Raw genomic sequence first — 25195 nt, forward strand, 5'->3', positions numbered from 1 at the left:
TGGTGAGCCCGTGGGGCCTACCTTGTTTTATTTTTATGTTTTCTGATCTCTTTCTTCTTCTTCTTCTTCGTCTCTCCCTCCCGTAGCTCTCTCAACTCTCCCGTATCCCTCTCCCCTCTCCCGTATCCCTCTCCCTCAACCTCTCGCATCTCTCTCTCTCCCTGGACTCACTAGGACAATGTCACCCACAAGAGAGGCTTGTAGCAAGCCCAGGATCCCCTTGCCAGCGAGATCGACGACACGGAGCAAAACTCCAGCGAACCTTTTCTTCTTTTCCATTGGGGTAAGTCTCGAATCCCTCATTCTCGTACCTAGCATAATGCTTGGTTATGATTTAGAAGCTTGAACCTTCCATTTTTACGTAGGTTTTGCTTCGGAATCGTTGTGCGTGAGCACACCCGTTTTCCGGCGAACCGTGGACTTTGGAAGCTTTTTCCGGTCACCTCCGACCGAGTTACGGTTTCTAGAAGGTAGCAATCTCTTCCTCTCTCCTCGTTCTTCATGTTCGTACTTAGATCGGAGCTTAAAGCTCATATTTTCAGGTGACCGGAACTGTAACAGCTCCGGCCTTCTTCTTCCTCCGCACCAGGCCATTTGGCCTTTCCCCTCGGGCCTTAAGCCCGTTTTGCCTTAGCCCAGTACCCTAACCCATTTAATTTTTATTTTTAGTTATAGTTTTTAAAATGGCCTTGGGCCGGTTTAATTCAAAGGGCTTAAAGCCTTGTTAGTTTTTGTGAGGCCTTAGTGCCTTGGTGTCGTGGGTGTGTGTGTGTATGTGTTTATGCATGCACATGCATGCCGAGTGTGTGTGTGTGTGTTTGTGGTGTATATGTGTGTTTGGGCTTAAGCCCAAACCCCATTTCTTCACCCTAAACCCTTTTAACCCAAAACCTTAGAAAACCCAAAACCCAATATATCCTAATCCTATTTAACCTAAACCCTAATCCGGATTTCAAGCCTAAAACCCGTTAGACCTAATTTGACCGTTGACCCCCGGTCAACATTGACCTTTAAGGTTGACTTTTCGGGTTTTTGCTCAAAATCCCTCTTAAGCTAATTTCAACTATCTGAACCCATTTCCAATGTCCGTTTTCCCAAATTCAGTCATTTAAGTAGAGTTTGACTAAATGTGCTATTTATGTGCTTAGGGGCAATTATTGTGACGTTTCCGTCTTCGCTAGTGGCGTAGCTTTTGGCAACTAAGTACTGTGAGTGGACCCCTTCTAAAATTGCATGATTTTATAGTAATTGCATAAATGATTAGCATGCCTACGAATTTTGTGAATTGATTTATATCAATCATGTTTACTGAATTTATTGATTTCGTCTCGTGTTTTGGTGAGGAAATAAATTGTTAGCCTATTCTGAGCTATATTTCTATATATCGTATTTTCTATAAAAACCATGAACTGGTAGACTATCCGATGGATGACGATAGGATGCTAGAACATGTTTTAGAAACCTTTCTTTATAGTATAGACGATGGATGACTTTATACTATGAAGTGGTTATTTATGAGAGGCGTAAATATTCGTGCGTACCTAGTAGACACTATGTCGTCTAGGGTGAGGATTTGGTGTTGGCATTTAGGCCGGGAGAAATAATCCCTAGCTACGGGCTGAGGGACATGAAGAGGCATTGGGCCGGGAGTTGGTAATCTCTGGCTACGGGCGCAGAGACAATGAAGAGGCATTGGGCCGGGAGTTATATTTATTCGGTGATCTTACTAGCAGCACACCACGTTTACGAGACGATTTATGAGACGTTTATTGTTTGATTTCTGCGATGATATTCTGCTATATGTGACTTTTGAGATATTTTGGCATGCTAGGATTTTTATTAAATCCATCACTTATTATGCTAGTAGTTTTCATTATATAAACTTTGGGGGTTAGTACATTGATAACTGTTTTATCATTATTATATATATAAACTTAGTCCACTCACCTTTGTTTTGCACCCCCATTCAGGACTTAGAATCAAGGCACCTAATCCTGGCGTGAAGGCACTTCCGCAGCAGCATCTTCGGATCCTCTCGATGTAGGACCCACTTCTTTATTCATTAAATTTTATCTATATCTTTTTAGTGATTAGGTTTAGTTGTATGCTCTGAACACGTTCCTAAATTGTTAGTTCATTGTATTTCAAATTTCTAACCCTTATTTATTTCTTATTCTTAACTTTTGTATCAATTAATGGCTTTCGTCACCCCCAGGTGTCAGGAAGCACGTGTCGGTTCTGGTATTCGGGGAATATCAGGGTCGGGGCATGTCAGGAGTTTACAAAATGTTGGCAATCTCACAACCCAAATAACCCAATACACCCAATAGCTCTCACACACCACAGAAACAAATAGAGAAAGAAATATAATGTATAATTTCTTTTCTATACATATAGCTCAAAGCTATTACAACAACTATGATGGATGATTGCTAACCAAAAAAGAAGACCACTTTCTTCTTCTCTTCAACAAAGGGTTGCTGCACCTTTCTATTTTTTCTGATGCTCTGCTTTTCTCAGCAGCTCTTTTCTCTCTCTACTCCAAAATGAAATGAGCTTTTTTTCTCACACTTAGTGCTCCAACCGAAACCCCCTTATTCTTTTCTTTAAAAAAAGCCAAAGAGACATCATCATTTTCTTTTCCCCAAAACAAGGAAGAAGCATAATCATGTTGTCCTTTTTTTTCTTTTGATTTGTTTAATAGCCAAAAGCTTTTTTTGTTTTGTTCTCCACTTGGCCACTGAGCCACTTATTCAACAATCTCCACCTTGGCCAAGTTCCGAAAAAACGCCATGATAAGCCAACCAACACAATTAACAAACAACATCACTCCAAAATACTAGCAAGAGAACAACTCATGCTGAGCTAAATGCTCCAAAACTCCTATTGCTCAACGCCTTCTTTATATAGGCAAAATGTGAGCCAAGTTCAAGTAATTAACAAACTTGGCTACACCAACAACCTTAGTCAACATATCAGCGGGGTTGTCTTTAGTTGGAATCTTTTGGAGAATGATTTCCCCTTCACCAACAATTTCACGAACAAAGTGATAACGCACATTTATGTGCTTGGTCCTCGCATGATGAACCTGATACTTAGCCAAATAAATGGCACTATGACTATCACAATGTACCTCCACCTACTTCTGATCAACCCCCAAATCTTTAATCAGCCCATGTATCCAAATGGCCTCCTTTATAGCTTCAGCAACTGCTATATATTCAGCCTTTGTAGTAGACAAGGCAACAGATGACTGCAAAATAAACCTCCAACAAACTGGCCCTTTAGCCATAGTAAACACATAGCCTGTAGTAGACTTCCTTCCATCCAAATCACCTGCATATCTGAATCAACATAACCAACTGCAAAATGACCAATACCAGAGTCATCTCTCTCAAAACATAAACCAACATCTCGAGTACCATGGAGATACCTCAATATCCACTTAGCTGCTTGCCAATGCTCTTTACCTGGATTATGCATATATCGACTCACCATGCCAACTGCATGAGCAATATCCGGTCTAGAGCATACCATTGCATACATCAAACTACCAACCAAATTTGCATATGGTATATTTTTCATTTGCAGCTTCTCTTTATCAGTTTTAGGACATTGTAGAGAACTCAATTTAAAATGAGGAGCCAAAGGGGTACTAACCGGTTTGGTTGAATCATGAACTCTAAACTTCCGAATCAACTTCTCAATGTATTGTCTTTGATTCAAACTGACCAAACCCTTCTCTCTATCTCTAGTGATCTCCATGCCAAGGATCTTCTTCGCTTCACCAAGATCCTTCATCTCAAACTCATTCTTCATTTGCTTCTTCAATTTTTCAATCTCTTCAACATTCTTTGAGGCAATCAACATATCATCAACATATCATCAACATATATAAACAAATAAATGAAATACCCATCTTGCAACTTCTTGAAGTACACACAATGATCATATTGACTTCTAGAATAATTTTGGCCTCTCATAAATTTATCAAACCTCAAATACCATTGCCTTGGAGATTGCTTCAAGCCATAAAGTGATTTCTTCAATTTGCAAAACAAATTTTCCTTCCCTTTCACTATATATCCATCTGGTTGACACATATAGATCTCTTCATTCAAATCACCATGTAGGAAAGCCATCTTCACATCGAGTTGCACAAGCTCAAGATCATATTGTGCAACAAGAACTAACATAATACGAATTGAGGAGTGCTTCACAACCGGAGAAAATATTTCATTGTAGTCAATGCCCTCCTTTTGAGCATACCCTTTAGCAACTAATCTTGCTTTAAATCTCACATTGCTTTTCTCATCAGCATCTTCCTTCTTGGCATACACCCATTTGCAACCGATAGCTTTCTTGTCCTTAGGCAATTTAGCTAACTCCCAAGTCTTGTTCTTCAAGAGAGAATTCATCTCATCACCCATGGCATTGCACCACTTCTCATTTTCTTCACTCTCAATAGCTTCCTCAAAATTGGATGGAATCTCATCAGTGATAATAGGAAAAGAAAAAGAAACATAGTCACTATACCGAGCTGGCTTGGTAATTTGTCTCTTTCCTCTATTCTTGGCAATGAACTCTTGAGGTGAAACTTCCTCTTCAACTTGAATAGAATCTTCAAGTTCAACTTCTTCAACATCCTCATGGTCTCCAACTTCTTCACTTGTAGTGGCTTCAACATCAGCGGAAATGGGATTTGAAGTACCAGAGGCAACTTTCTCAAGCTCCACCTGTTGGACATCTTTCACATTCTTCTTAGAGACTTTGTACATACTTTCTTCATCAAATGTCACATCTCTGCTGATTACAAGTTTTTTCATCTCTGGGCACCACAACCTGTAACCTTTGACACCACTACTAAAACCAAGAAAGATAACCTTTTTGGCTCTAGGATCAAGTTTATTTTCAGTCACATGAAAATAAGCAGGTGAACCAAACATACGGATATAGTCATAATTAGAAGAAGGTTTTCCAGTCCATACCTCCATTGGTGTCTTACCCTGAACAGCAGCTGAGGGTAACCGGTTGATGATGTGACATGTATAATTAACTGCCTCTGCCCAAAACGACTTGCTCAAACCCGACTGAGACAACCTGCATCTAACCTTCTCAAGCAAGGTTCGATTCAATCTTTCTGCAACTCCATTTTGTTGTGGAGTTCCCCGAACACTGAAATGTCTTACAATCCCTTCTTCTTTGCAAACTTTCAAGAAAGGGTCAGATGTGTATTCACCACCATTATCCGATCTCAAAATCTTAATCTTTCTCCCAGTCTGGTTCTTAACCATTTTCTTCCAACCCAAGAAAATGCTCAACACCTCACTCTTGTGCTTCATAGTGTAGACCTAAGACCTTCTTGAATAATCATCAACAAAGGTCACGAACCAATGTCTACCACTCAAAGAGGGAGTCTTTGTAGGACCCCAAACATTTGAATGCACATAATCAAGAATGCCCTTCGTCTGATGTACAGCAGTACCAAACTTCACTCTAGTTTGCTTCCCCAAGACACAATGCTCGCAGAAATCAAGCTTACAAGTCGTGGCACATTTTAGAATACCTTGTTTCACAAGCCCTTGTAGAGCTTTCTCACCGGCATGGCCTAATCTCATATGCCACAGTCTAGTAGTATCATAATCGGATGTGCCCATATTTTCTGAGACTACAGATGTTTCACATGTCACAGTGCTTCTTTGCAATAAATACAAATAGCCACATCGAGGAGTTTTCATCACAACAAGTGCACCATAAGTAACTTTCAATGTATGTCTATCTGAATGAAACCTGAAGCCCTTGGATTCCAAAGTACCCAAAGAAATAAGAGTTTTCTTCAAATTCGGTACATACTGAACACCTGTCAACTCTTTAACCATGCCATCATGCAACTTCAAACGAACTGTACCAATCCCTTTTGTTATGCAAGGATTGTCATCTACCATGAACACAACGCCACCATCAAACTCTTTCAAGCTTGAAAACCAATCCTTGTGAGGAGTCATATGATGAGTGCAACCCGTATCCAACACCCACTTAGTAGCACAATCAAATAATGAGGAAGTGGTTAAAGCAAAATCAGAAAAATCTGTTTCAACCTCAGCAACATTAGCTTCAGAACTTTCTTTGCCTTTGGTCTTCAATCTAGGACAATCTTTCTTCCAATAACCCTTATTACAACAAAAGGCACATTCATCCCTTTTCAAAGGTTTTCTACCTTTAGAGTTTCCTCTAGGTCGAGACTGTGATTTTTTCCTACTAGAAGATGATCTTCTCTCCGATGATCTACCTCTAACAAATAAAGCTTCAGAGGTACTATCATGGTTTTTATCTCTATGCCTCATTTCATAATTCATCAAGGCATTTGACACATCTTCAAATTTCACAGTTTCTTTACCATGCATAATAGTGGTAACAAAATGCTCATAAGAGTCCGGCAAGGAATTCAACAATATTAAGGCCTTATCTTCATCCTTAATATCCTCATCTAAATTTAACAAGTCGGCAATCAACTTATTAAAAGCACCAAGGTGTCTAATCATTTTTGTACCTTCTTTGTATTGGAAGCGGTAGAGCTTTTTCTTCAAGTGTAGCCGGTTCTCTGCACTCTTCATTATATACTTGTCTTCCAATTTTTGCCACAACACACTTGCTAATGTCTCCCGCATCACAAAATACTTCTGAGTTTTTGCAAGGCACAACCGAATTGAAGAGCAAGCCCACAAATTTAATTTCTCCCATTCCGGCTTCGACATAGCTTCCGGCTTCTCTCCCAAAGCGGCAAGTAGATCTTGTTGAGCCAACACATCTTTGACCTCACATTGCCACATCCCAAAGTTGTTTGTGCCATCAAACTTTTCCACTTCGAACTTTGCATTTTGCACCGTAGTTCTTGCAAACTCGGAGCTGTTTCCAAAAGGATTCTCATCTTGCCCGTCTGACATCTTTGGCAACTAGACAGTACTCAAGAGCAACCAGTGCTCTGATACCAATTGTTGTGCTAGGATAGCACCAAACCTTTATGGAACCAACTCAAGCTAACCCACAAGAAATTTATCTTATGAAATGCAAGAACACCAAGATTTTAACAAGGTTCCTCAACAGTCAGTGTAACTGGAGTACGTCCTCGGAGCAGTAGGAGCTCACCCAATAATCCACTATCAACCAAATGGGAGTTTACAAAGTGTTGGCAATCTCACAACCCAAATAACCCAATACACCCAATAGCTCTCACACACCACAGAAACAAATAGAGAAAGAAATATAATGTATAATTTCTTCTCTATACATATAGCTCAAAACTATTACAACAACAACTATGATGGATGATTGCTAACCAAAAAAGAAGACCACTTTCTTCTTCTCTTCAACGAAGGGTTGCTGCACCCTTTCTATTTTTTCTGATGCTCTGCTTTTCTCAGCAGCTCTCTTCTCTATCTACTCCAAAATGAAATGAGCTTTTTTTCTCACACTTAGTGCCCCAACCGAAACCCCCTTATTCTTTTCTTTAAAAAAAGCCAAAGAGACATCATCATTTTCTTTTCCCCAAAACAAGGAAGAAACATAATCATGTTGTCCTTTTTTTTCTTTTGATTTGTTTAATAGCCAAAAGCTTTTTTTGTTTTGTTCTCCACTTGGCCACTTGGCCACTTATTCAACAGTATTTTGCCTAGAATGGAAATTACTTGGGACCATCATTTTATTTGTTAATGGGATCCATTTCTCTTCGTTGCAGGTGGTAAGGGTCATATTCAGCAGCTTGCAATAGCCATAGTCTCGGCAATAGCAGGATCGCTGACAATAATTTTTGGCTATTTCTTGTAGAAGAAAACTTTGAGAAATGGAGGTACTAGAAGAGAATGCTTTGAATAATAATATATTCTTCTCAATAAGAGGAACTTATAGGTGTACAACCCTAACATAAAAGGAAAGAAAACTAATTACAAGTGATTACATGGGATTACATATCAATTAGGGATCCTACCTAAAATACAAAAGTCAACACTCCCTCTCAAGTTGGTGCATATATGTCGCTCATGCCCAACTTGTGTAAGAAACTTGAAAACTTGTGACTCGAAACAGCTTTTGTAAGGATATCTGCCAACTGATCTTCTGTTCTTATCGCCGGTACTTCAATTATTTTCCCTTCCAATTTTTCTTTGATGAAGAACCGATCAACTTCAACATGCTTTGTTCTATCATGTTGTACCGGATTATGTGCAATGTCACGAGCAGCTTTATTATCACAAAATATTTTCATGGGCTGATCATGTTGTATACCCAAATCGCTTAACAGAAGCTTAAGCCACAAAATTTCACAAATCCCCAAAGCCATACCTCTGTATTCTGCTTCTGCACTGGAACGGGCAACCACATTCTGTTTCTTACTTCTCCATGTAACCAAGTTACCCCCAACAAACGTAAAGTAACCTGATGTTGAGCGTCTATCATCAATGGAACCTGCCCAGTCTGCATCAGTATAACCTTCAACACTAAAGTGATTATTCCTCTTAAACAAAATTCCTTTGCCCAGACTTCCCTTCAAATATCGCAATATTCTCATCACGGCATTCATATGTTGTTCTCCAGGATCATGCATGTATTGACTCACTACACTCAAGGCATAAGCAAGGTCCGGTCTTGTATGTGCCAAATACATCAAACGGCCTACTAACCTTTGGTATCTTCCTTTGTCAACTGGTACTTGATTAGGATCAACACTAAGCTTCAATCCTTCTTCTAATGGTGTAGCTACTGGCTAACAAGCTGACATGCCAGTTTCGTGCAACAAATCAATAATATACTTCCTCTGAGACAAGAAAATTCCAGAACTGTTTCTCGACACCTCAATCCCTAAAAAATATTTCAGGGATCCAAGGTCCTTCATTTCAAATTCTGTAGACAGGTATCTTTGCAAGGCCCCACGTTCTTCCGGATCATTACCTGTTACCACCATATCGTCTACATACACAATAAGTGCAGTAAGCTTCCCATTCTGTCTTTTCAGGAACAAAGTATGATCAGAGTTACTTTGTATGTAACCGAATGCTCTCATAGATTTTGTGAATCTTCCGAACCATGCTCGAGGAGACTACTTCAAGCCATACAAGGATTTCTTCAACCTGCACACTTTTCTTTTGTATTTATCTGGAGCATTACATCCCGGTGGAAGATCCATATAAATCTCTTCTGTCAAGTCTCCATGCACGAAGGCGTTCTTCACATCGAACTGTTGTAAGGGCCAATTAAGATTTGCAGCCAATGACAACAAAACACGAACTATGTTGATCTTGGCTACAGGTGCAAATGTATATGTGTAGTCGATTCCATATTTTTGAGTGTATCCTTTTGCTACCAGTCTTGCCTTGAAACGATCCATCGTCCCATCTGCTTTGTATTTCACAGTATAGACCCATTTGCATCCCACAGGTTTCTTACCAGCTGGCAAATCTGTGATTTCCTAGGTAGCATTCTTCTTCAAAGACTTCAACTCTTCATTCATTGCTACTTGCCAACGTGGATCAGTTAAAGCCTCCTGCACACTGTTAGGAATATATACAGTAGATAATTGATGCACAAACGACTTATTTGATTCTGACAGGTGACTGGTAGACACATAATTACTTAACGGGTATAACATATTAGACTTAGGGTTGGGCTTACTCACTGGATACCTAGTTTTGCATTTAGGGTCGGCTTCATAAGTAAGTTTAGGAATACCTCGGTTGACGCGATCAGGGAGACGACGTGGTGGTGGTGCATCTGGGATTGAAGACGATTGATTATGGTTATTGGGACTCAAGATCGACTGTGAGGTAGCTGGCGACACAGGGCTGTCCGGTGGTGAGGAAACTGGCAATGAGCTATCAGGCAGTGAGTTATCTGGCGATGTCGACTCGTCCCTTTCAAGGTTTTCAACATTGTTTCCATGTGAATGATCACCACTTGTCTCCAAGACATTACCACTTAATTCCAATTCATTCACATCATTATTTTCGTGTGAATGATCACCACTTATTTCCAAGACATCACCACTTAAATCCAAATCATTAGTTTGAACTTCTTTCTGATTCTCCCCCTGAAGTGAAAACTCGGGATTGGCAAAGTACATATCATTCTCATGAAACGCAACATCCATAGTGACAAACAACTTATTCGTCGGTGGGTGATAACAACGGTATCCTTTCTGCCTTGATGCATACCCCACAAACACACATCGTAAGGCTCGAGGTTCAAGCTTACTTCGCTGTTGTTTCTGAAGATGAACGAATGCCACACAACCAAACACATGAGGTGGAAGATTAGGGACTGCAGGAGCATCAACATGTGAAGAAAGTGCCTGAAGGGGTGTCTGAAAATCAACCGATCGGGATGGAACATGATTAATGAGATACGCAGCTGAGGTGAAAGCTTCTCCCCAATAGGATAACGGGAGACGAGCCTCGAGTAAGGAAGCACGAACAACCTCCAGAAGCTGACGGTTCTTGCGTTCGGCAACCCCATTTTGTTGTGGAGTATATGGACATGTAGTTTGATGAACAATCCCATGATGATCAAGAAAGGCACGAAGTTCAGAGTTAACATATTCGCCACCATTATCACTCCTGAGAACATGTATTTGTTATACTTGTACCATTTTGTAAAACTGTTGAAACAAAGAAGTAACTTCACCTTTGGATTTCATCAAACAAACCCAAGTCATACGTGTGCAGTCATCAATAAAAGTAACGAACCAATGAGCACCACCAAATGTAGCAGTTTTAGATGGACCCCAAACATCAGAATGAATTATCATAAATGGAACATAACTTTTATTCAAACTGGATGGAAACGAAGCACGATGACTTTTAGCTAGTTCACAAACACCACATTTAAAGCTAGAAACATCATGCTTACCAAAGAGGCTAGGAAACAACCTCCGTAGATAGCCGAAAGAAGCATGTCCAAGTCGACGATGCCACAACCAAACCTCCGAAGCTTTATTCCTATCCCCCGGATTTCCTTCCACTGCAAGAGCTTGAGTCAACATTCGAGAACTGTTTGATGTCAGCTCCAAGTAGTAGAGCTTCCCTTTCCTAATACCATAACCAATCGTCTTGCGAGTCCGAATGTCCTTAAAAACACAAAAAGAAGGCCAAAAAATCACAAGGCAATGCAGGACGACAGTTATTTGATCAACATATAATAAATTATAGTCAAGAGAAGGCACAACAAATACGGTATCAAGACTAAGGGTATCTGAAAGGGAGACGGTTCCTTCCCCGATAACAGGGGCAGGATTACCATTGGCGACACTGACAGTTTTGGTGGATGGTTTTAGGGTTTCTACCTGTCTAGAATCACAAGTCATATGTTCAGTAGCACCAGAATCAATTATCCATGTATTATTCATAACAGAGGTAGAAACCTTTAAAGCCTTACCATTGTTACCTGTATTAGCAGAATCACAAGTCCAAACTGCCATTCCCTCAATACGTCACTCGGTGATTGATAAAGCATAAATTTCCAAGCAAACCAAGCCCAAGAAGCTTCAATTTTTCACGGCTTCAGATCAAATCAGAAGCAAATAGGCCAATTGGTTTGTCGTGTCACACAACAGAGAGTCAAACGATTCAATGAATTCGAATCAGCAACGACGGCGTCGCTCGCTGTTCATTTCGAATTCAGAGAGGGTAGCAACGACAACAGTCGCTCGCTGATCGAGGTCAACGCACCACACACGGCTGAGCCGCAACAGTGCTATCGCAGCTATGGGGTAATTTTTTTCTTTTTTTTCGACCTGGCTCTGATGCCAAGAAGAGAATGCTTTGAATAATAATATATTCTTCTCAATAAGAGGAACTTATAGGTGTACAACCCTAACATAAAAGGAAAGAAAACTAATTACAAGTTACATGGGATTACATATCAATTAGGGATCCTACCTAAAATACAAAAGTCAACAGTATTGATACCACACACACGACATCTCTCTCTCTCTCTCTCTCTCTTGTACATGTGCAGTCACCAATTAGCAAACCCGATTCTATCCAAAGAAACGGTGCTCTAACAATAAGTCTCAAACAGGGAGCATCGGAGGAAGTATGAGTGAGGTTGTAAGAAATGTTAACGCTGGAGGTGGAAGGAATGAAACAGAACTACCACTCTTCAGTTTAAGGAGTATATTAGCTGCTACAAACAACTTCTCTGAATCTAATAAACTCGGAGAGGGAGGATTTGGCCCTGTTTATAAGGTGACCCTTCCAGTGTGTGCACTGCTAGTACATTATTTGTTCTTCATATTCCTCAATAAGGTTAGAATTAAGTTTAACAATGTTTGAATTAGGTTTCATTGTTAACGAGTCTATTGGTTCTCTTTTTGTGGTACTTTTCATCCTCTACAGGGGATTTTGACTGAAAATGAAGTAGCGATAAAAAGGCTGTCAAGAAAGTCAGGACAAGGACATCAGGAGTTCATGAATGAGTTGAAGCTTATTGCCAAGCTGCAACATACCAATCTCGTTAGGCTCTTGGGTTGCTGTATTGAAGATGAAGAAATGATATTGATCTACGAGTTCATGCCCAATCGAAGTTTGGACAAATTTTTGTTTGGTTGATGCTCATCACTTCTAACATTAATTCTTTCATATTGTTTGGGGGTCACATTTCATTACCCTTCTGCAAGATCTCTTTCCAACTTTTAAAGAATTTTCACTAAAATCATTTTCCCTCATGGTTTTTGGCAATCATCCATCTGAAAGGAAAAACTGGATTGGGGTAAACGTTTTCGAATTATAAAAGGCGTTGCTCAAGGAGTACTTTATCTCCACAAGTACTCCAGATTGAAAATCATCCACCAGGATCTCAAAGCAAGTAATGTTCTGTTGGATGGAACATTGAACCCCAAAATCTCAGACTTTGGAATGGCAAGGATTTTTGGGATCGATCAAATGGAAGCAAATACAAACAGGGTTGTTGGCACATAGTAAGTTGCATGCTTTCCTTTGCGTAGACCTCATGCAATCCCTTGCTGTTGTTGACTCATCTACCTTTAATTCATGTAGTGGTTACATGTCACCGGAGTATGCAATGTATGGTTATTTTTCAGAGAAATTGGATGTGTTTAGCTTCGGAGTGTTGCTCTTAGAGATTGTAAAGAATTCTGCTTTTTATTGTTTTGAAGATCCATTTTCTCTTGCTGGATGGGTAAGTAATAGAACCCCTACTTCATATTCCTTGTATTTTAAGCGTTGGAAGATTGATGGGTTTGTTTATATGCTAAACCTACAGGCATGGGAATTATGGAATGAAGGTAGAATAATGGAGGTGATTGATGAATCCATAAGGGAAACATGCCGGCCTGATGAAGCTTTGAGATGTATCCATGTAGGGTTTTTATGTGTCCAAGACGCTCTAACTGATCGACCAACAATGTCTTCTGTAGTTCTTATGTTGGCCAATGAAGCTACATCGCTTCCACCTATCAATAAACCTGTTTTTTTCAGCAAACAGGAATTGCATCGCTGTTGGTTCTTCTTCTCCAACACCTAAATTTTTTTCCAATAATGTAGTCACCATTAGTTTGCCAGAAGCTCGATAGAGGCTCGATACGTACTGTTTCCTTTTCTTTGAACTAAAAACTGTGTAAGAATTTTTCATTTGGTCAATGTTAAAACTTGGGAATTGTTATTGGCACTCCAAAAATCTTAATCTACACTCCAAACTTTCTATATTTAGAAAGAAAAATACACTTGTGAGGAGTGCATAATGAGATTTTTGAAGTGCCAATAACACTTCCCTTAACCTTAAGTGTACTGTTAGTTACTTTCCTAATCAATGTATCATTTCACCATGTGGAAATTAGTACTTGTTGGTTCATTTTTAATATTAAATAAATAAAATTAATTATAATTGTCTACGTGCTTCTTAGAAAAATATTACAATTTTCTTATAATTTTCCCAACAATTTTAAGGAGATCCAATCATGGAACCTGTACCTGATTTTTGTTTCTTCTAGTCTCCTAGACATGCCTATTCCGGCAGCGTTCGTTTCAAAACCATTTTAAATGAAGATGGAAGATTTTTGGGATGAATCAAACTGCAGCATATACCAACAGGGTTGTTGGCACATAGTATCACACAAGTTTTCTTTGGTGTATATATGCGATCGCTACTACTGCTTACTTCTCTGCTATTTCTATGAGAAATTTGTTGTTTTCAGCTTTGGAGAGTTGTTGCTAGAGAGATCTGGGCCCTTCAAAAACTTGATTTTGTGTGAAGTGGCTCAAGTGAGTCAGTGAGATGAGCTAATGGAGGTCGCATGATTAAATTGAATGGTTCGGTTTCTAAATCTGTTGACTCTGAATACAAAGATCCACAGAGAATCTCAATTCAAATGACCAAATGACTATACGGTCTAGCCATTACATTTTTATGTTGATTTGAGTCATAATTGTAAATATTTATGGAGTTCTATTTTAGGTTGGATTATGATTTCTAATTTTTAGAATTTAGTTTCCTTATCTTTTGTAATTACTTTCCTTGTAAAATACACCATGTATCTATATATATTGAAAATCCTAGAGAATCAATAAAAGTAACAAAGTATTTAATGTGTTTCTTCTTGGCATCAAATCTTTGTTTCGTTCCGTATATAATTGGAGTATTTTACAACTACAGCACAAGCAGCACGGCACAATCTTAGTTAAAATCCTAAGGGGGCGTTTGTTTGTCCTCACTAAGTGGGACTGGACTAGCTGTTAGTATAATATTGTGTTTGTTCCATGCTGGGACTAACATTAATGAGATTAAAGGGGACTAGCATGGACAAAACCCTTCACTAAGAGGTCTTAGCGAGACCCCCCCAATAACCATGGGACTAGCTAAGACTATCCTCTCTCGTCCTCGTCATGTTCAACAACCACTCCCGATAGACTCCTCGTCATCTCCGGTCACCTAGATCATAATAAAATATTAATAATTTATATATTAAATAATATAATATTAGAATTTATTATCCAGCTTCTTAGTCCAACACTGTACCAAACGCTTCACTAAGTTAGTCCAGCTTAGTCTAGTCTAAGCCAGTCCAGCTTAGTCTAGTCTAAGCCAGTCCAGCTTAGTCCTTGAAGCTAGTCCAATCCGAGATAGTCCAGCGCAACAAACGCCCCCTAACCTCTTTGGCTTTGACCCGGTCGAAGTCCTTCGTTGACCATGCTAAAAACATACACCAACATTTGATGGCGTATGTGAGAATTTTATTTTTTATTTTTTATTGTCAAGTGACGTATGTAAGAATTATTTTTTATTTTTTATTGTCAAGTGGCATATGCAAGAATTTTTTTTTTTTTGGTCAAGTATGTGAGAATAAGCTTTTTATTCAAAATGGTCTATGAGATTTGCATCATCCATAAGTTTGGTCTCTGAGATTTAAAATCAATAGAAGTAGTCCCTGAGATTGTCCACCATCCATGATTTTGGTCCTTCCGCTGAAGCTTTTGGCCGGAAGTTTGGGCAATTTTCAAAGCTTCGTAACTCAATTGTTTCTTAACCAAATTCGACCCATAATATATCAAAATGAAGATAGGAAAGTGTAGAATAAGATTATATCTATTTGGAAGCCCAATGATTGCCAGAGATGGTCAGAAAATAGCCTCAAAGTTGACTAGTCCGAGGGAAAACTGAAAAACTTGCCGGAAACTCGCCGAAAATTGGGTAAACTTTAAACGTTCATAACTTCTTCAATACTCAATGAAATCAAGTGATTCAAAAAACGAAAATCATACTTCTCAACGAGAAGAAGAGAATGGTACCTTTTCAACGGCTAACTCGCCGTGGTTTGGCCGAAAAATGGCTCGAAAGTGGCTGTTGAAAAACGAGTCAGCAACTTTCGAGCCGTTTTCCGGCCAAACCACGACAATTTAGCCATTGAAAAAGGTACCATTCTCTTCTTCTCGTCGAGAATTATGATTTTTGTTTTTGAATCACTTAATTTCGTTGAGTATTGAAAAAGTCATGAACATTTAAAGTTTACCAAGTTTCCGGCGAGTTTTCCAGTTTTTCCTCGGACTAGTCAATTTTGAGGCTATTTTCCGACCATCTCTGGCAACCATTGGGCTTCCAAACATATATAATCTTATTCTATACTTTCCTATCTTCATTTTGATATATACGGGTCGAATTTGGTTAAGAAACGATTGAGTTACGAAGTTTTGAAAATTGTCCAAACTTCCGGCCAAAAACTTCAACGGAAGGACCAAAACATGGATAGTGGACAATCTCAGGGAGTACTTCGATTGATTTTAAATCTCAGGGGCCAAACTTATGGATGATGCAAATCTCAGGGACAATTTTGAATAAAAAGCCGTGAGAATATATATATATTTTTTGTCAAGTGGCGTATGTGAGAATTTTTTTTGGTTAAGTGGCGTATGTGAGAATAGACATACGAATTCAAGTCGGTTTCTTTCTTTCAATCTCTCAAATTCTTCTTACTGTAAAATCACATAAAACCACCTCCAAAATCAATTTCCAGTCCAAATAGCTTATGAGATTAGGGGTATTTTGGTGTTTCCAGAAAATATAAGTAGGTAATTTGGGTATGAAAAATTCGATATCGATTCACCCTTGTCCAACCCGACCTTCTCCCTTCGAAATTCAATTTCTTCAATATCAGAAGGAAACTGTTATTAGCATTTCAAAAATCTCATTATACACTCCAAACTTTCTATATTTGGAAAGAAAAATGCACTTGTGAGGAGTGTAGAATGATATTTTTGGAGTGCCAATAACACTTCCCTATTAGAGCAACTCCATCCTGGCAATCCACTATTGAATCCACCCTATTGAACAGTAACTGCCTTTAATGAATAGTAACTGTTATTAATGAACAGTAATTACCTTTTGCATCTCCACCCTTGGAGCCCTCCCCCTGGCAATAGGTAATAAAATATTAGTTTTTTTTGTTTGTTTAAATAATATAAAATAGAAAAAAACATGGAAATGGGGCTGCAGGCCCTCGGGTTGACACAAAAAAAATAAAAAAATGCCTGGCCCTCGGGCTGCAGGCCTGTCAATTCCCCACCCCCTTGTGCTCGGGCTCCCACCCTCACTCAGGCTCTCCAAGGCTGGAGGGTTGTCCACCGGGCCTAAGGCCCTTTCCTGGTGCCTGTCCCCCGAGCAATCCACAAGGGTGGAACTGCTCTTATAAATTGGACTCCTAATTTTATGTGGGACCCACACTACTATTCATTTGGTTGATAAACAAATTTTGAGTAATTCGGATGGGAATAAGTCTCATTCCAGCCATTCTCTTTCCTTTCCGTATATGTAAACACGAGCCGGTAATAATAGGTATATTTGATGTTTTTTGTGCCACAGTGGAAGGTGATCAAACTCACTTTGAACTTATGAGGCTGGCGGACTCGGATTGTCCTTATTAAATTGCTATCACTACTGACAGCGGGAGGTGATAATAGGTATATTTTTCATTGTACCACTCGTATTTCTGGCACAACAAAAATTTTCTCATTACTTCAAAATTATTGGCGGACTCAGATTGTCAATTGAATTGCTGTCACTACTGACATTTTGGACTGAAATATTTTTACGAGTTTAGAACACATGATGCTCATTAGGGTACGTACTTTCCCTAGATTTCGGAAATTATGAAAAATTTTCACCTTGTTATATGGTATAACACAATCCCAAAGAACTAGTATGGGTTGGCAACAGAGAGTTCCCACTTGATTCTCCGGGTGTTTTAAAGCTTAGCGGTAATGGAAATCTTGTGGTGTTGGATAGGATGACTAGAAAACTAGTTATCTGGTCGTCTAATGCATCAATAACAATTCTGCAATGATTGGCAAGTGATCATTTACCACAATGGTGGAAAGGTGTTGTGTCATTGCATGACGGCGTGGATTTGAACCCCGTAGGTAACTAATTTAACATTTAACTTACTAACGCTATCGTTTCACTAAAAAAAAATTCTACAATGATTCCCACAACTGCTACACCTTGGAAAGTGGAATCCTTCACCTTAATATTTGGAGTGGACATTTTGTGGCAGAGCTTTGAACATCCCTCTGACACATTGTTGCCTAGCGTGAAGTTTAGCCCTGGTTTGGTACTGAGGTGATTTTGAAAAAAGTGGCCATAAAAAAAAACTGGGAGCTTTTTTATGTTTGGTAAACATTCAGCTTCAGTTTTTTTTCACAGTTTTGGGTGAAAAAAAGCCAAAAACACAAAGCTGCAAAACTCAACTTTGAAAAACTAGTTTTTTTTCACATATATTTTACATAAAAGTTTATCAAACACTATAATACTGCTTTTTTTTCTTTTCAAAAGCACTTTTACAAAAAAATTTACCAAATACTCTGCTGCTTTATTTCACAGCTTCTTATTCTCACAGCACAACAAAAACAGTTTTTTTTCAAAACACAACAATATTAAACCAGCCCTTAGTTAGTACAAAATAACAAGTCAACAAGCGTGTCTGACATCGTGGGTAGCATGAACCTAGGAATTGCTCAATAGGGATAATGAAGTTTTTTCGACGTTGCGAATCATGAATTCACTTCTATAACCAAGTCAAATATTTGTTTAGAAAGGCGAAACAACTTTACTTCAATTACACAAAGAAAATATATTTTCAATTGAGTCAAGTCTGCCCTAAAGCCTCTTATACATCACTTAGGGGAAATAAAAGATGAAAAACATAAATGGGTTATTTCTTATGCAACTCTTACCATAATGATAATCTAAAATAGTAAAATGTGACTTATCGAGTTCCTACGCAATTCAAGTAAAATGCCTTTGTTACTTGAATTTCCAATGCCAATGAGAAGTTTTCAATGCTTTTTTTTTATTAAAAATTTTGGTTTTTCGTAGGCTATAGATGACTTAGATATCTTTTAGACGTTATTAACCCCACAATTAGTTTGCAAATGAGAGATGCATGATAGGATTTTTACCACAATCACAAAAGGGTTAAAAACACATAAAATACTTGCAAGAGTAACAAGGATATTGTAGTATAGATGACTCTAGCAAAGTTGTTCTCCCTAAGAATAATTAAATAATTCGTATTAAACCTAATCTCAATTAATTATTTAAAAGCAAAGTTTTGGAAATATTGATTTATGACCTAATTTAATAAAAAATGTTGTAGGCATAATATAGAGAGAGAGAGGGTGCGGCATAGAGAGAGAAGAGAGAGATGCGTAATTATGAGGTGTGTTCTATTCCATCACATCGTCGTTGGGACTCAACGATGGATGAAAAACAACAAGTACTTCGAATATGCTCAACAAGAACTCTTAACCATGTCTCACTTGTGGTGTAGTGAAGTAAGGTGAGTCTTGGAAGATTTTGAAGATTTCGCAACTAAGGTCATATCTTGGACCTCCAAGATATTGCCATATCCCTAATGGTAAAGATGTCGCATCCTGTGGATTAGCACGTATTGTAACATCCCACATCGACCAATGGTGAATGGGTGATGTGCCTTATATGTACATGCCCACCTCCATATAGCACGAGGCATTTTGGGAACTCACTGGCTTCGGATTCCATCAGAACTCTGAAGTTAAGCAAGTTCGAACGAGAGCAATCCTAGAATGGGTGACCTAATGGGAAGTTCTCGTTTGAGTTCCCAGAAACAAAATCGTGAGGGTATGGTCGGGGTCCAAAATGGACAATATTATGCTACGGCGGAGTCAAGATTGGGATGTGACTGAAAGGTATCAGAGTTACTCTGCCGTGTGGTGCGAGTGTGCCAACGAGGACGTCGTGCCCCTAAAGGGAGTGGATTGTAACATCCCATATCAACTAATGGAGAGGGGGTGATGTGCCTTATATGGCATGAGGCCTTTTGGGAACTCACTAGTTTCGGATTCCATCGGAACTTTGAAGTTAAGCAAGTTTAGGCGAGAGCAATCCCATGATGGGTGACTCATTGGGAAGTTGCTCGTGAGTTCCCAGAAACAAAACCATGAGAGAATGGTAAACCCAAAGCAAACAATATCGTACTACGATGGAACCGGGCTGGGATGTGACAAAAGATATAACCATTTAGGGATTTTGCCTTGTTCGAGTTTGATAAGTAACTTGCATCAGCATAACAAATAAGGCAAGCATCATTCTGAGGATCAAGGGGTTGGATCCACTCAGATGTGTTGGGATTTGCACAAATTCATAGTACCTTCAGGGTTCATTTTTAATACCAATTCAGTGGTTGTGTGTAGGCGCGGTGCTGCATCAATAGTGAAGGAGATGTCATGTCTAATACAATGACCTAAGTACAACGAAGCGCAAAGTTGAACTCAGATATGGAATTTCAGATTCCATAACCTTTTCAAGGGTCTTATTTGCATATAACGTATGGACGATCATAGGTATACTCTAAGGTAACACATTTGGGGTGTAGATCGACTGGTAGACCAAAATACTGTTAGAACAATACTTCAACTTCAGGTTAAGGCATAAACAATTTTTCCTAAGATCCTTCATCTCAAATTTCGTCTTTAAGTGCGAGACAGTTTTCTCAAGCTCTTCTAGAGTCTTAGTGAGATTCGTGTTAACGACATAAATTGTAACTTTAGCAATTCAGAATAAGACTTCATAGTTTAACACGCAAGGGTATTCATTCAATCCCTGACTGATCAAATAATCACTTAGACATGTATACCACATCCGTCGGATTGTTTCTATCCGTAAGTGAACCCCTCAAACGAATTGAGAGGGTGTTCCGTGGTTTAGAACTATTTGAACCAGTTCATGTAATTCTTTGGGAACTTACATGTAAATCTCTATATCTATATCCCTATGGAGAAAACATTAACCACATTTCATAATGCTGCTATCAATCACATAATGTTTGAGAGAAATCTTGCATCGTAAGGTGTACATCATATCACACTATTTCATTCATTTCATAACGCTTCCTTTCTCACTTGTAACACAACAGGGTTACCTTGGGCAGTGTAGGAACGATAGGTCCAAACACACTTTGGTAAGGAATTTGACCTGGATTGTAACTTCGGTTGTCCAATCAGTTATACGTTGTCACTTAATCAACGGAACATGGTTCGATATCGTCGCTTTTCATTTATGTCGGTAGCTACCATATAAGTGAAAACATCATCGATGGTAATCTCATTTCAATTCCATTTAGCTTATCCAAACTAGTACACTGGACCAAGAACATCAAGTCTCAGGAGTAATCTGGATTAATCTCATGAGATGGAAATGATTTAAGACAGTGACCAAGTATAGATTCATTTTTGTGCCATGTCTTCCTCTTCATGCTAGATTTGGTAAGAGGGTGTTAGCAATCTTTAGAAAAAGCATAACAGCGGTAGGAACCTCCAGGTTCGTGTAAGAGGGAATTTTGCCGGAAATGAAGAAGTGGCGATAAAAAGCCTATCGAAGAAGTCAGAGCAATGGCACGAGGAGTTCATGAATGAGTTAAAGCTTATAGCCGAGCTCCAACACTCCAACCTTGTTAGGTTCCTGGGTTGCTGTATTGAAGACAAGGAAATTATCTTGATTTCCGAGTATACCCAATCAAAGTTTAGGCAAACTTTTGTTTGGTATATATGGTCATCACTATTGTTGATTTTTAGGACATCACATTTGATTTCTTTTGTTCACTCTACCTCATGTTTTGTCCAATCAAATCCAGTTGTAAAAACAAAACTGGATTGGGGAAACACTTTCGAATAATAGAATATGTTACTCCATGAGTACTTTATATCCACAAGTTCTGTGGATTAAGGATCATTCACAGGGACCTAAAAGCAAGTAATATACTATTTGGATGAAGCAATGAATCCCAAGATTTCGGATTTTGGAATGGCGAGGATTTTCGGGATGAACCAAACTAAAGCAGATAATAATAGGGTTGTTGGCACATAGTAAATGAAGAAGCATAGGGTATATCATCATCTTATGTTTGTGCAATTGTCTTTGTTGCTCACTTCTCAAGCACCATTCATGCAGCGGCTACATGTTGATGGAAATTGTTTATTAACAGGATCGAAAACGGATGTCGTTGGACTATCGATCATAATATGGTGTGAAGGATATGAACAGAGTGAATATAGAATTGAATGTTCTTTCTGACAGAAAGGGATTTACAAATATATAGATATGCAAGTAACCTTTCTGGAGAAGTTGTGTTCTTCAGGAGAAGTTATAACTTCTCAAGTTGGAATATAACTGTTCATATCCTTTAATTAATTAATTAATTAATTATATTATATTATATTATTTTCTTTATTAATTAATTAACTTATTTCACTACAATCATATGTATATTAGTACACCAATGTTATGGTATACCTTCACATATGATTACACATATTGTGAAAACCATGTTATCATAATCATATTCCAACATCTCCCACTTGATTATGATGACATAAATGGTTTCCTATTCTAATTTGTTTCTCTAGAGTATGACTCGTAAAGAAATTCAATGTAACATCAGATATATGGCTTCTTTACTTGGTGCGCACCATTCCACTTTATCTGATAACATTTTACTTTTTAGTAAAATTGCATCATATCCAAGTAACTATGAAAAACAATCCATACCCAGTTACAAATGATGACTTAGTCATGAACTTACGCCATAGTGTTATATAAATGATTTCTTGAAGCCTTTTACGGATTTTACTTTCAAGACGATTTATTATAACCGGTTACCTCGCTAGTGCCCTCTATCTTTAACTGACCAAGTATTAAAGAACTAGATAGAGTCGCATCTACTTGTCCATGTTTTAGGCGTCCTTAAAACCATATAACGATGCCCGCCGCACGTCTCACACTACAACACATCTAGATGTTTTGCAAACCCATTGTAGTCACATGCTCTCTGAATTTTTCCAGAGACAATCCCTTGGTCATCGGATCGGCCACCATCTCTTTAGAGGGTATGTAGTCGACCTCTACCTCTCATTTCTACACTATATCTTGTACATAGTGATATTTAACATCAATGTGTTTTCCTTTGGAACTATTTGCTCCACTCTTTATCAGAAAAATGGAGAACTTATTATCACAAAACACATTGACGTGCTCCTTAGGTATACCTATATTTAAATTATCGATAAATCGTTTAGCCCATACTGCAGCACTAACCGTTGTGCTACAAGATATATATTCTGCTTCCATGGTGGACTTTGCAACACAGCCTTGTTTCTTACTTAACCAAGAAACAGCCGTTCCACCAAACAAGACAATGTTACCACTTGTTGACTTTCTATCATCCAAGTCGCCTGCGAAATCTGCATCGCAATAACAAACTAAATCCAGATCATTTAATCTGAAACAAAGTTTCATGCCTTGGGTGCCCTTTAGATATCTAATAATTCTCTTTACTACCATCCAATGTTGCTTTCCAGGGTTGGATTGATATCTACTTACCAATCCAACTACATTACATATGTCAGGTCTTGTGCTGGTCATAGCATACATCAAACTTCCAACTGCTTGGGCATACGGAACATTTTGCATATCAATGATGTCTTGCTTCTGTACCGGACACATATTTTTGGTAAGCATCATTCCTTTACAAACAGGTGTACTAACTGGCTTGCAATCTTGCATATTAAATCTTTTAAATATTTTATCCAGATAATTTTATTGATCCAAATAGAGTGTTTTGGCATCTCTATCCCTAGTAATTTTAATTCCTAGAACATAAGATGCTTCTCCCATATCTTTCATTTCAAATTTGGATCCCAGATATGACTTAGTCTTTTCAATCATATCTATAGAGTTACCTGCAAGTAAGATGTCATCTACATATAGTGACAACATACAGAAATTATCTTGGCACTTCCAAGAGTAAACACAATGATCCAATGGATTTATTTTGTAACCCATTTCCATAATGGCTTGGTGGAACTTTAAATACCATTGTCTTGATGATTGTTTAAGGTCGTACAACGACTTTCTTAATTTATAGACTTTGTTTTCATGTCCTTTGACATGATATCCTTTGGGTTGAATCATATAGATGTCTTCCTTTAAATCTCCATTCAAGAATGCTGTTTTGACATCTAACTAATGAAGTTCTAAATCCATTCTAGCAACAATTGCCATAAGAATACGAATGGATGTAAACTTCGTAACTGGAGAGTAAGTATCCACAAAATCTATACCAGGTTTCTAAGTATAACCTTTAGCTACAAGTCGAGCCTTAAACTTATCCAGGGTACCATTTGATTTGTACTTCTTATGAAGTACCCACTTACAACCGATGTGCTTTCTTTCATTAGGTAGATTAACCAATTCCCAAACTTGATTTTTCTTTATGGAATCTAATTCTTCATTCATTGCTTGTTGCCATTGTTCAGACTCAAAACTATCCATTGCTTCTTTATAATTCTGTGGGTCTGGATCTCCCACTGAATGATCTACCTCCTCAAGATTGAAAACAAAATGATATTTCAATCTTCTAGATGGTTCCCTTTTTCTTTTACTCCCACTGATTTGATCATTTCTCCCACTATTTATATCTTCCATGATAATATCATGATCATCATCTATGTGTATGTCATGATCGACATTGATGTGATCACCCATGTTAATGTCTTCTACTTGATCATTATCAATGTCAGCGTCATGAGACAAGTCTAAATCAAGATGGAAATCTTGATCATCCGTAGGAGAATTTTCTTCTTCCAAAGATTCCAATTCGTGTATTGGTTTAAACAAATCAGTAGTTTCAATAAAAGTAGCATCTCTACTTTCGATCAATCCTTTCTCAGGATGATAAAACCTATATTCGATACTATTATCAGGATATCCTATGAATTTACATTCCAAAGTCTTTGCTTGTAATTTATTTCTTAATGGCTTTGGAATGAGGACATGCGCTTTACAACCCCAAACTCTTAAGTGTGATAAATCGGGTTTTCGCCTATGCCATAATTCATATGGAGTTAGTGGTTTTGCCTTTGTATGAACTTTATTCAATATATATGCTGCAGTAGCCAAAGCTTCACCCAAAAAATGTAGAGGTAAGTCAACATAAGACATCATAGATCGCATCATATCCATTAGAGTTCGATTTCTTCTTTCTGTGATATCATTTTGTTGCGGTGTATAAGGCATAGTATAATTATGCCTTATACCATTCTCTTTGCAGAAATCATCAAAGGCTTCAAATTCTCCACCTCTATCACTATTAAGGGTCTTTATGGAT

The 25195-nt window shown here is 38.3% G+C and overlaps 3 protein-coding genes across 4 annotated transcripts in view; all 3 read left to right on the forward strand.

Annotated features, from left to right (window-relative positions):
* Positions 1-12232, forward strand: part of LOC103449770 (G-type lectin S-receptor-like serine/threonine-protein kinase At2g19130) — a 31373-nt gene extending 19141 nt beyond the window's left edge. Inside the window, exons 3-4 of one of the 2 annotated variants that reach the window (XM_029107958.2) lie at positions 7736-7846; positions 12067-12232. In XM_029107958.2, coding sequence (XP_028963791.2) covers positions 7736-7824 — 89 coding nt within the window. In that variant the 3' untranslated portion in view covers positions 7825-7846; positions 12067-12232. Of the gene's footprint in view, positions 1-1148; positions 1209-1970; positions 2181-7735; positions 7847-12066 lie in introns of those variants that run through there. The other variant, XM_070804877.1, reaches the window with a different exon arrangement.
* On the forward strand, positions 12084-12596 carry LOC139198547 (G-type lectin S-receptor-like serine/threonine-protein kinase RKS1). Its single transcript, XM_070827439.1, has 2 exons — positions 12084-12293; positions 12384-12596. The coding sequence occupies exons 1-2, from the start codon at positions 12084-12086 to the stop codon at positions 12594-12596; spliced, it is 423 nt and encodes a 140-aa protein (XP_070683540.1).
* A 165-nt stretch (positions 12597-12761) lies between these two features.
* Positions 12762-13895, forward strand: LOC103422394 (cysteine-rich receptor-like protein kinase 10). Its single transcript, XM_029107959.2, has 3 exons — positions 12762-12964; positions 13044-13185; positions 13270-13895. Exons 1-3 carry the CDS (start codon positions 12903-12905, stop codon positions 13528-13530), a joined length of 465 nt encoding a protein of 154 aa, XP_028963792.1. The 5' UTR covers positions 12762-12902; the 3' UTR covers positions 13531-13895.
* The last annotated feature ends 11300 nt before the right edge of the window (positions 13896-25195 follow it).

Source organism: Malus domestica, chromosome 09 (assembly GCF_042453785.1).
Source record: "Malus domestica chromosome 09, GDT2T_hap1".
NCBI classification, from domain to species: Eukaryota; Viridiplantae; Streptophyta; class Magnoliopsida; order Rosales; family Rosaceae; genus Malus; species Malus domestica.

Coding starts and splice junctions, on each gene's coding strand:
- LOC103422394 (XM_029107959.2), top strand. CDS start 12,903: ATGGCAAGGATTTTTGGGATCGATCAAATGGAAGCAAATACAAACAGG. Junction 12,965..13,043: donor AACAGGGTTGTTGGCACATA/GTAAGTTGCATG, acceptor TAATTCATGTAG/TGGTTACATGTCACCGGAGT. Junction 13,186..13,269: donor CATTTTCTCTTGCTGGATGG/GTAAGTAATAGA, acceptor CTAAACCTACAG/GCATGGGAATTATGGAATGA.
- LOC139198547 (XM_070827439.1), top strand. CDS start 12,084: ATGAGTGAGGTTGTAAGAAATGTTAACGCTGGAGGTGGAAGGAATGAA. Junction 12,294..12,383: donor TCTTCATATTCCTCAATAAG/GTTAGAATTAAG, acceptor CATCCTCTACAG/GGGATTTTGACTGAAAATGA.